We start from the raw sequence: 12,777 nt of genomic DNA, 5'->3' as shown, positions 1-12,777 counted from the left end.
TGTGGGATCTTCCCGGACCAGGGCTTGAACCCATGTCTCCTGCATTGGCAGGCGGATTCTTAACCACTGCGCCACCAGGGAAGCCCGAATCCTCCTCTTAATTGCCCCTTTCACTATATCTGGTGTTCAAAGAATCAAAACCAAAGAACCATATAAGGCAGGGAGGCAGCAGACACAGTATAAAAGCACAAGTTGGGAGTCAGGACCCACAGGCTCTGAAACCCGGCTCTGCCACTCACCAGCGGCACCATGTCAGTCTTGTTACCAAATTCCTATGTCCTTCATCTGTCCAATAGGGATACCTCCCCGGGGTACAACGAGGTTAAAAGAAAGGGGCAAAGGCACAATGGAACATTTAAAACATTAAACCGGGGCTTCCCTGGTGGCGCAGTGGTTGAGAGTCTGCCTGCCAATGCAGGGGCACGGGTTCGAGCCCTGGTCTGGGAAGATCCCACATGCCGCGGAGCAACTGGGCCCATGAGCCACGATTACTGAGCCTGCACGTCTGGAGCCTGTGCTCCGCAACAAGAGAGGCCGCGACAGTGAGAGGCCCGCGCACCGCGATGAAGAGTGGCCCCCGCTTGCCGCAACTAGAGAAAGCCCTCGCACAGAAACGAAGACCCAACACAGCCATAAATAAATTAATTAATTTTAAAAAAAATTAACCAGTTTAAAAAAAAAAAAACATTAAACCAACTATAAGATATTATTAGCTGCCAGATTCAGATTTTAAGAGTAAAATTTAGGGACTTCACTGGGGGTCCAGTGGGTAAGACTCCATGCTCCAATGCAGGGGGCCCGGCTTCAATCCCTGGTCAGGGAACTAGATCCCACATGCATGCTGCAACTACGTCTGCATGCTGCAACTAAGACCTGGCACAGCCTAAATAAATAAATAAATAGTAAAATTTAAACTCCTCCCATGACTCCTAAGCCCCTACATGGTCTGGACTCTCATCTCCTGCCTCTCTCCTACCATTGCATTCCAGCCACCCTGCTCACTTTGCTGTCCTACCCCAGGCACAGAAAAAGCATCAGATTTGTGCCACTTGCTGCTCCTCTTGCCTGGAACTCCCTGTCACTGGCTTTTTTGCATGGCTGGCTCTCTCTCATCATCTAGGCCTCAGCTCAAACGTCTCCTATTCAGTAAGGCTTTCCCTGGTATCTCTAGCTAATGCTGGCCCCCCACCTCCACTTAAGTCATTCTCTATTATTAAAATATCCTGATTTGTCTTCTTACAGTGAACATCCCTCTCAGAAATTATCTTATATATGCATTTGTTGCTAGTTGTCTGCCTCTCTCAGTCTCATGTAAACCTTGCAATTTTAGGGACCATTACCTTGCTCACTGCTGTATCCACACTGCCTAGTAGAGTCTCTTGCACGTGGTAAATGAGCAATAATGACTGACAAAATGAAATCCATTCAACTGTAAGATTAGAGACCATGAGTCACCATGAGTCATTATTTCCCTAAGACCTAGCAAGGTTCCTGGCACATCAGAGATGTTCGATAAATGTTAGCTGGTTGAAATGAATGAACATCTTCAAAATATTTTTTTGGAAACGTTGTTCTGTCTTTGAGAGCATCAATCTCAAAAGTTCAATGATATGCTCCTAAATAACTTCATTTAAGGAGATGATCTAACACTGAAAAGCACATGATTGAGGTAAATAAAGTCCAGAACAAGGTGATAATATTAGCAATAATGTAGGTACCATCTAAAACAAAAACAAAAATACACACCCAAGAAGAAGAAAATAAAAAACACTCATTTCAACGTTTCTGCTGAACGGAATTTGGAATCTCAAGCACATGAAGCAATTTCAATAACTCTCTCTTGGTTCAGACTAAATTAGGGTACATAATAAAAAAGTGAGTTTTATGATCCCATGTTCATTAAAAACATTTGAAACTAAAGAGTTGATAATTATTCCAAACATCCTAAATCTGTCTAAAGATAGGACTATCTAAAAGCAAAATTTCCCAAAGTAGGACTTTTGCATTAATAACAAATCTATTCAGGGCTCAAAACTGTCTTCTGCATATCCAAAAAAAATAAATCAGTCCAATATAAAGCCTTTACAGGGAAACTTATTTCAGTACCATCCAATAATGTCTCCAGAATTAAGCTCATGTCAGGATTTCCATAATCAACCACAGTCTTCAAGGATCTAAAACTAGGCTATGACAGTTTGCTCAGGGCAAAGAAACTGACAATAAATGCTGGTGCCATTGTGCCTTAAAAATAGCTTCAGATTCAACCATTTGAAGGTCAACTTTGAAACCATAAAAATAGGGAAAGGAGTCTTATAGCTAGGAACTTCATAATCCTCAAAGAAGAACTTTTCCACATTCGCTTTGCTAACAAAAGGAAGAACTCAATCAAAGAAAAAATTATGAAGGGAGAGAGATTAGTGACACTAATCTATCAGACCGTGGTCCTAATTGGTCCCTAGACAATTAGGTTAGAAGAAAGCAAAGGTAGTGAAACTTTTTCTCACAAATATGTGAGAGTGATCATACAGTTTACTGGGCAGGAGAATGTAAGAAATCCTCTCCTGGAAAAGTAACTCCAAGCACGTTTCCTATTGACGGTACATCAGTAACATCAACTTACAAATGAAGGACAGTATACTATTAAATCTTGCTACACACAGAGAGATCTTTCAGTTAAATTGATGGAGCCAAGCATCAAGGTCCAGAAATATAATTTGTGACCAAGTCTGTGTGACTGAGTCCAGGTGAGTAATAACCCATTCACTCACTGACATACTCCTTACAGACATGCAGGAAAAAAAATTAAAAGCTCTACATATTTTTTGACTGTCCTTCCAGGAAAAATACAGATACAACATCCTCTACTAACTACCTGATGTAAAACAGTAACCATCTAAGGTTGAGTAGACAATGGCAAGTGTTGATTCTCCATTTTAAACTGTTTAAGCTGTTATCATGGTATAACAGAAAGCAAAAACTTGAACTTGGGTTTCAACTCCAGCTCCTGGTACCAAGTTTTGGTGGAAGCATCTTATGCATTGTCAAGGCTGCGAAATTCAATACTGAAAACGAAGAAGGACTTCTGAATGTTAAGACTTCCAACAAATACACCTGCCCTCTTATTCACTCACCCAACCCAGGAAGCAGCCATCACAAGGTCACCAGTTGGTACCTTTGATTTTCCTTACCTGGCACATGCCAAAGCCACCAGGGCAGCAGCAGCATTTTCTTTTTGCTTATGTGGGATGTGTCGGCCTGTGTCAGAAGTCTCCTCTAGCCAAGAGCACAGCAAAGTTTCGATTCCATTCAGACAGTCAGCAGGCTCCTTGGTCAAGCTCAAAGGCTGGCAGTCGCGAAGGCAGTTCAATAGCACCTCAGCAGTTATGTTACAGAGAGAAGGGTCCGTTCTACTCTGGGACTGAATAAGGGGGAAGACCAGCAGGAGCCCCATCCTCGACGTGAAGGGAGCTTGCTCGGGTTGCTGCAACAAGCCCTGGCGTTTGAGCAGGGCCAAAGTTTCTTCGTCACCCGAACTTTCCCTTTCATGCTGTTCTTCCAAGGCCAGCTGGCGCTGGGCATTCCACAGTCCTCGCAAGGCATTCAGGCGGTATTCCAGCAGGCGGGCATACGCATTGCTCTGATTCCCACAAACGGAGCGCAAACGTTCTGCTAATTCCGTCGGATTCTTGGTCTCAAATGTTAAAATCTAAGGAAAGAACCAATAGAGAAGAAGTTGGTATGTACTGCTTTCACCACTGCTCTCATCTATGGAAGCAAATCTATCCAGTGGCATCTACAAATGGTCCACATCAAAAAATCTTTTAATTGTGGCCAAAGCCAGGTTGCCGATGGAGATTTTTTTCCTTGGCATTTCTGCTAATGCTCCTATTAAAAGTGAGATTAGAACCCAAATCATGAAAATAATTAAGTGTGGAGGTCAAAAGTTAATTTGAGTAGCTTATTTTAGAAAGTTGAGGTATAAATATTTATTCAATGCTCAGGTTATAAATCTAAGTCTCTAACTTCTATTACCAGGTAGGTTGTCAGTGAAAACAGAACAAGTTTCATCTTCAAGATCTAATATACCAACTAATAAATGATTGTTTATTATTCTTTGATTTTGAAGAACTCCATTCTTACTACTGTTAATCCATTATTTCAATTGGTGACATGGTATAGATTTATCCAGTTCACACTGATAATGGATCCACCCTTATTTTCTCACCAAAAACATACAATTATCAGGAGACCTCCTTCAGATTTTCAGCAGCTGGGGAAATGATAAAACCATTAAATCCTCAATCAACTAGGAAAGGAAACAGCTATGAAGATAAAGAATCAAACTAAATTTATGATGCAAATAATTTACGCATGTAAGTGTGACTAAGTTAAAATGAACAGACTGTTGTAACCAGCAAATAAGAGGCCACTCTTGGAACAAGCACATTAAAACAGATTATCAGGCACCAGAGGTGTCTGGTTCTCAGTAGACCAGAAAGTCAGGGTGGGGAGAGGCTTGGAGTAAAAGCAAAGAAAATTCTGTCAAGTCATTGGCACTGACATTTTAAAGGGTCACAGGTCACTTTATTTCTCTCATAAATCTGCAAAATACTTCTTTTTTAATCTCAAATTTTGCCCTTAAAACTGTTAGCCCAATAAAACAACAAGAACTTCCAGAGAAATGTAAACCCTGTAACTGCCTAGCTTAGCAATACATGCAAGTCGCTAAACTGAACTGAAAAAATGTTCAGTTTGAAAACAAATTCCAATTCAAAAAATGAACTACGTATGCATCTCATTTAACTGATTTGAAAAAAATATTCATTGTTTTAATAAGTAACCAATTCAAGCTTCAGTTCTAGTGTGTCAGATCAGAAATAATATCCAAATGCCATAAAATTTCAACCAACAAAGTAGCAATAAAAAGAAATGAACTACTGATATCCACAACCTCAGTGAATCTCAATGGCATTTTGTTGAGTGAAAGAAGTCAGTTTCAAAAGGTTCCATCTGCATTATTCTATTTATATGACTTTCTGGGGAAAAAAATCTATAGTGATAGAGAACAGATCAGTGGTTGCCAGAGGTTGGGGTACAGGCAGGGTGTGACTATGTAGGGATAGTATGAGGGAGTTTGGGAGGCAAACAATGTTCTATATATCCTGATTGTGCTGGTGGTTACATGAATCTATACATGTGTTAAGATTCATGGAAACTGCACACCCACCCCCAAAAATGGTCAATTCTACCATATAATTTTAAAATAAAATTTAAAACAGTTCTAATCAGGCTATGGTTGCATTCAACTAGGTATCATTGGGTAAAGCGATATTGCAAATCATATTATTAAAAATAAGAACTAGGAACATTTTTATTTAGTTATTAATACAACAGTATCAAATAATGATTGATTAAATGTCCTTTATCATCAAGTCATACAAATTGTATTTCCCTACCCTTTTGTCTTGACTCATCAAACACAAATTACCCTTTTGATTATTTTTCACATGACAGCAGATAAAATAACTCCAAATTCCTTTAAAAACGATCGCATTTCAAGGGCAACCATCTACCCTGAAGTAATCGTATCTAAGGAAGCTAGATTACCTTCTTCTTTTTTTTTTTTAAGATCGCTCCCCAAAAAAGTCAGTAACTTTTAAAGCTTCCACCATTATGATCAACAACCAAAGACTGAGACACTTTTAATGTTATGAAAAGTGACAAAATTTTAAATTTGATCATCTCAAGGTATGAAGATCTAAACAAATAAATTTTGTTGCATTTTTTAAAATGCTTTTCAATATTGATTTTGTGATCTCTACCCAATACAACTCTTTGATATAAAATACATATGTGAACTTCCCCGGTGGCGCAGTGGTTAAGAATCCGCCTGCCAATGCAGGGGGCACAGGTTCGAGCCCTGGTCCGGGAAGATCCCATATGCCGCAGAGCAACTAAGCCCATGTGCCACAACTACTGAGCCTGTGCTCTAGAGCTCGCGTGTCACAACTACTGAAGCCCTTGCACCTAGAGCCTGTGCTCTGCAACAAGAGAAGCCACCGCAATGAGAAGCCCATGCACCAAAACGAAGAGTAGCCCCCGCTTACCACAACTAGAGAAAGTCCATGCGCAGCAACAAAGACCCAACGCAGCCAAAGATAAATAAATTAATTAATTTTTAAAAATTATTTAAAAATTAATTAATTAAATACATATGTGCTCCAAATACATTTTTACTTATGCTACACTGAGCAGCGACTTATGTTATAGGAAGCAACTACTAAAAAATTCAATACAGGCTTTTATTGGACACAAGAATCAAAGAACAATTCAGTAACATTAAACCCAGATATTTAGTTTTATTACCAATCTCAAACATAAGTGCTTCTGAAATACGATACTTCATGGTTCATAAAATGATGTATATGACAGAATCTGTAGCTAACTCCAAATATTAAGATTATCTGAAAAAATATATACTATACTTCTGTATTTTTCTGATGGTTCTATTTTTACAAGCACTTCAGTTATATCTTTGGCATTCCACTTGAAAGACAAATATTCTGAAAGGACTTGAGTTATAATATAATTAACCAAATATTATATAATATACACGCTTAAGTGACTGTTATGTTTATTGATTTAACAGTATCTAAAGCACACTATACTTTCAGAAATCCATTAGATTACTCAGCATTATCCATTTCAATGGCCTTATGAAAACTAAGAACTGTCTGATATGCTGCTGTTTTTAAGAATTCTGAAGTTTGAAGGTCATGGCCTAAAATCATTTCATAAAGATATCATACCTTTGGGTTTTAGTAAGTCAGCTATGGAGGATCTATTCTGGTACTTATGAATATTAAATGATTTGTCTCAGATCCTCATATAAAACCACTGCTCTTAGTAATGGCTCTTGACCAAGATAAAAGACTGTAATGTCATTATAAAATTAATACTTTTTCTTTAAAAAGGAAAAAGGCTATTTAAGGAAAAGGGAAGATCCCTGTCACCCTTAATCAGAAGACAGGTTTGCTAACTGTACTTTGGTGATAATGCTGAAGTCACCCCAATTAAGGGAACGACACTCAAAGCAATTTGTAGCCTTAATATAATTTTATCATATATGACATACATGTTTTTAAGCTAAACAACAATCATTCTGGAAAGCTAAGAGAAGGTAGGCAAAATATTCTTTGCCAGCCAAATCTGGCTTTGAACAAGACTCCAATATTTGACATAAGAAGTACAGAGGATCGGGACTTCCTCAGTGGCACAGTGGTTAAGACTCCATGCTCCCAATGCAGGGGGCCCGGGTTTGATCCCTGGTCAGCAAACTAGGTCCCACATGCATGCCACAACTAAGAGTTTGCATGCCACAACTAAGGAGCCCACATGCTGCAACTAAGAAGCCAGCGAGCCGCAACTAAGAAGCTTGCAAGCTGCAGCTAAGGAGCCCATGTGCCACAACTAAGGAACCCGCCTGCTGCAACTAAGACCTGGCGCAACCAAATAAATAATAAATAAATATATTTTTAAAAAAGAAGTATAGAGGATCATATTTTAGCCAATTTTTTTTTTTCATTTGGGAAAACACAGAACATATACCTGTCAGCCATGATGAGAAATGTAAAACGCCAACATGCATTTCAAGTAAATATGGTAGGGAGAATAAGCATATAGAGGCTTTTCAAGTAACAGAGAATACTGTATAAACACATAAGGAAATTAACTAGACTAATAATTAGTAGAAAAATCAAGATTAGGGAATGAACTACCATATTCCCCTAAATGTTAATCTCAATTTCCATCTACTTTGCTCTTCAGAATAGCAGAGATGTAATTCTCTAAAAGGTCAATCAAGATAGACGCTAAAAGATATATTATCTCCTACCTCTGAAAGAAATAGAAAGTAATCCCATTTTTAAGAATTTATCCTATGGGGAGGGTGGGAGGGAGGGAGATGCAAGAGGGAAGAGAAATGGGAACATATTGTATATGTATAACTGATTCACTTTGTTATAAAGCAGAAGCTAACACACCATTGTAAGGCAATTATACTTCAATAAAGATGTTTAAAAAAAAAAATTATGTAGTAACATATATATATATATATCATGTTATGTGTGCGTGTGTATTATATAGTAGTAATTTTAGAGGCGTCTGTGAGAAAATGATAATGAAAAAGAAATACCCAAATCACAATCTGTAAATACTAAAAAATATATTGGATAAAAACTGTGTCATTGTATGTACTAGCTAGATTGTATTACTGCAGATTAAAAATATTACAGTTCCTTATTATTTAAAATTTAAAAAAAAAGTAAAAAAAAAAAAAAAAAAAAGAATTTATCCTAAAGAAACAGTCCAGAAATAAAAATGCACAGAGATTTTCACTGCAGTCTTATTATAGTGGAAAAAGTGGAAGCAATCTCAATATTCAGAAGTGTTCAATTAAATTATAACATATCACAATGGAATATTATGCAATAAATAAAAAATAATTAAAACTACACAACAATAAAAAGGAGTATAAAAACTGTACATGCCCCATAAAAAGGACTATGTAAAACATGCTTATTCAATTTTGAAATGTCATTGGTATTTGTGGTAATAGAAACATGAGGGGTTTTTTTCCTCTGTTAAAAAAAAAAAGAAATAGTGATGACAAGTTGAATAGTTCATATTGAAGAAAAGCAGTCTTAACTAGAGCTGGTATTTTACAGAAGCAAACACTACCTTTAAATAACTGCTAGTCAAACAAATAGTGACACAATTGATACAATCAACATTTGGGGGACATATCTGACAGAGAACAATCACAAGTACCATAGGAAGTACTTTCCTTAAATCAATTCACTAGTCCCATCTATTGAACTTTGGCAGCAGTTTCTCTCACTGTAGGACAGGTGGTGGGATGGGAGAGACCACCACAGATGCTGGGAACTATCAGTGAACAATAAAACATTTCACTCTCCAAAAAGAAATGATATTTAAAACTCAGGATCACTCAAGCTCCAAATAAATTACTATACTCCCTAGTATGGTACAGTAACTGATTCAATTCATTATATGAACCTGTCAGCATAAAAGAAATTTATACCTGGATTATTCCAAAGCAGATCAACTGGCCAGACTCACAAGCCCAGGACAAAACTTTTCAGTAGAGTCTATAGCATACCGAAACCCTCTCAAATGTTAGAGTGAGTTTTTAAACCCTTCTACAGATTTTCCTACCATTTTTACATTATGAAGATGGCAATCATGGCCAAATTGAATTGCATATGGCAACTCAAAGATCAGAAAGATTTCATGTGAACCAAGTAAATGAATCACAAATAGAAGGATGGAATTCTATCTCTAAAATGAAAGCCTAAATCAAGAGTGGATCCCTTATCAATTAAATTAGACCCTGAAGCTGCATGACCTTATCCAATCTTGGAAATACGTGTTCAAACTCTCAACATCACCTATTTTTCTAAAAGGGTCTTGGACTTCCCTGGTGGCGCAATGGTTAAGAATCCACCTGCCAATGCCGGGGACATGGGTTCGAGCACTGGTCAGGGAAGATCCCACATGCTGGGGAGCAACTACGCATGGGCACCACAACTGTTGAGCGTGCGCTCTAGAGCCCGTGAGCCACAACTACTGAAGCCCACGCGCCTAGAGCCCATGCCCCGCAATAAGAGAAGCCACCGCAATGAGAAGCCCGTGCACCGCAACTAAGAGTAGCCCCCACTCGCCACAACTAGAGAAAGTCCATGCGCAGCAACAAAGACCCAACGCAGCCAAAGATAAATAAAATTTTTAAAAATGTTTAAAAAAATAAAATAAAATAAAAGAGACTTTAAGGGTCTTAACTGATAACCACAATTAAATTTCACACTTTATTTTAACTCATGAGTTTTAGCCCCTAGCTTGGTGCCAAAACTAGGAATGGACCCTGACTTGTCACCAGACTAATTAGCTTTGGCTCAGCCCTATAAAGCTTTCTCCAGCACATGGTGATTTTTCCTAGATCTCTGTCCAACTGCTTTTGAGAGCAGGATTGTTAGGACTCTGAGGACTCCCACATATAAGAAATCACTGTTCAGATTCTTTTTCATAAAAGTTCCATCTTGTCCTGTCCCTGCCCAGTCTTCATCTTTTGTCATGTTCCATGATCAGGGTCCCATTTTTCCATCTCCCTGCTAATGTGGCCTGAATGTCCATACCACTCAGTCTAAATCCCACCTATCATTCAGAACCCAGCTCTGCTCCACCGCCAACTTTGAAAAACTCTGATTTCCTCCCTCTTTTCTTCCTCCCTCTTCCCCTCCACAGAATAATTTTTTGCTGTTCCCATATTGTCCAGGATATACCTCTATCTGAGGGTCAGATACCTCTATCAGAGGGTCAGATACAAACTCTAAGGACAAATGTGTCTGGTATTTCAATAGGAAATGTGTATCAATGACTTGTTTTTAATAAATGATGTCCATAAAGGAAATATAGTGAGTGGTATATAGAGTGACTCTTCAAAGCTGATCTGAGGCATAGAGTCCAAATCTAAAAATTTCTCTGTTACAAAATCATTTTTTTCACCAACACAAAATCTTGACAAAGCCAATACAGATCATCTTACTATGCTTAGTAATCAACAGAATAAAATTCGGAGAAAGATGTAGAAATGAACTCTCAAAATGGTTTCAACACTATAAATTTTATTATTAGGAGTATTTAAAGAAAAAAGATATCTATGCAGAGACTAACTTTACCTGTTATTGCTTGAATTACATACTTAATGTAAAGACTATTGTGACATATTCACCAAATGCTTAGCATAAATATATCTTAGTAAGAAAATCACTGTTGACAATTTAAAAATACAAAAATATAACAAAGAAGGAAATTACAGAGCTCCCAATATGTGTAACACATACCACACTCTACTATAATGTTATTTTAATCTGTCCCCCCTTTCAACTGTGAGCTCTGAAAGGGGGAAACCATGTCTTCTTCATATTTGTACCCCCAGAGCTTAGCACAGTGTCTGGCACATAAAAGTTTGATAAATTAATGAATGAGAAGATACATAAATTCCAAGAATAATTCTCTTAAGATGTACATCTGGTTCCCACTGTACATCTGAGTAACCTTCTCTCACTTAGACTAATTGTAATTCTGCCTTCTGGAGCAATGGAAAATAATTCTTCCTCTTCCACGTAAGACTATTTCAATTAGGTGAAGAAAATATACGTGACAGGGAGGGAACATGAGGATATGAGTTAGGGCAGTTGCTCAACCCTGGCTAAACATTAGAACTGCCTTGAGAGCTTTTAAATAATACCGAATAGGTCCCACCCCAGCCCGATTAACTCAAAATATCTAGGGATGGAACCTAGTTTTCGTTTTTGTTTTTTTTTAACTCCACAGGTGAATTCGATGTGAGCCAAGATTACAAACCACTGAGTTAAGGAAACTAGGTTCTAGCCCAGCCTCTGCAAATAACTCTCCCCTTAGGCATTTTACTTAAATTCTCTCAGCCTGTGTTTCTACATCTATAAAATGACGGGTTTACACTGTTAAGATCAAAGGAAATAATGTATAGGGAGTGCTCTGAAAAACTTGAAACTGCTAAATAATTGTTAGGACATTAAAGATGCTTCCTTATTTTGGACCAGGTCACCACAAAGAAAGGGAACTTTTCCAGATAACCCTATAAGGAAGACCCGACTAGGTAAAACCTGGGAGTGTTAAGGGTGGGGTAAAGGAGGTATGAATTAAACACATGCTTCATTTGAGCCACCACCATTTTTAAAAATGTTAATATAATCTTAATACATTAGTAGAATTTCAGTGTCAGAAGCAAGGGAGGTAATAATCCCATTTATATTCTGCAATGGTCAAACTATAACTGGAATATCCTGTTCAAAGTACCTCATTTTAAAAGGTCTTTAACAGACTGTGTGTCCAGAAGAGGTGATTTGACTAATCTGGCAATCACATCACATGAGAAATGGTAAGGAACTAGGGATGCGTGGCCTACAAAGGTGAGTTGGAAGGGGGAGCTGCCTTCATAAGTTTCAAGGGCTGTCATGTGGAAGAGGAAGACTTACTCTCCTCCCTTATTGCTCCAGGAGAGGCAGAAACAGGAAGTTACTGGGATGCACAGCCTAATAAACAACTTGATAATAATTCAAACAGAATTCCTGGATGTATTTATTCTTTAAAAAAGATTCTTGGGATCCAATTATAAACAGTGTTTCAAAAGGTCTAGGATATACCCTGTAATCTGCATCTAAAGCAGGCTCTCTGGATGACTCTGGGTAGTCCTTTTTTTTTTTTTTAATATAATGATCTTTATAAAAAGGCTTATTTTAATGTAATTCACACACCATAAAATTCATCCACTTAAAGTATACAATGCAATGGCTTTTAGCGTAGTCACAGTGTGCATTCATTACCACAATTTCAGAACATTGCATCACCTCCAAAAGAAACTCTGTACCCATTAGCAGTCACTCCCCATGTCCCCCCAAATCTTTCAGCCCTAGGCAATCACTAATCTACTGTGCTATAGATTTACCTATTTTCTTTACATTTAATAGAATGGAATCATACTCTGAGGGGTATTTTGTGACTGCCCTCTTTCACTAGCATACTGTTTAAAATTCGTCCATGTTGTAGTATGTATCAGTACTTCACTCCTTTTTATTGCTGAATAATATTCCATTTAATGGATATACCATATCTTATTTATCCATTCATCAGTTGACGGACACAAGTTCTTTCCAT

General features: G+C 37.9%; 1 protein-coding gene across 5 annotated transcripts in view; it reads right to left on the bottom strand.

The window, feature by feature from the left end:
* Positions 1 to 12,777, bottom strand: part of HECTD4 (HECT domain E3 ubiquitin protein ligase 4) — a 196,115-nt gene that overhangs the window by 143,296 nt on the left and 40,042 nt on the right. For all 5 annotated transcript variants that reach the window (XM_036823844.1, XM_036823845.1, XM_036823847.1 and 2 more), the window contains exon 2: positions 3,189 to 3,706. In XM_036823844.1, the coding sequence (XP_036679739.1) occupies positions 3,189 to 3,706 (518 nt within the window). The remainder of the gene's footprint in view (positions 1 to 3,188; positions 3,707 to 12,777) is intronic.

This window comes from Balaenoptera musculus, chromosome 14 (assembly GCF_009873245.2).
Source record: "Balaenoptera musculus isolate JJ_BM4_2016_0621 chromosome 14, mBalMus1.pri.v3, whole genome shotgun sequence".
NCBI classification, from domain to species: Eukaryota; Metazoa; Chordata; class Mammalia; order Artiodactyla; family Balaenopteridae; genus Balaenoptera; species Balaenoptera musculus.
This window is presented reverse-complemented; position numbering and strand designations above follow the sequence as displayed.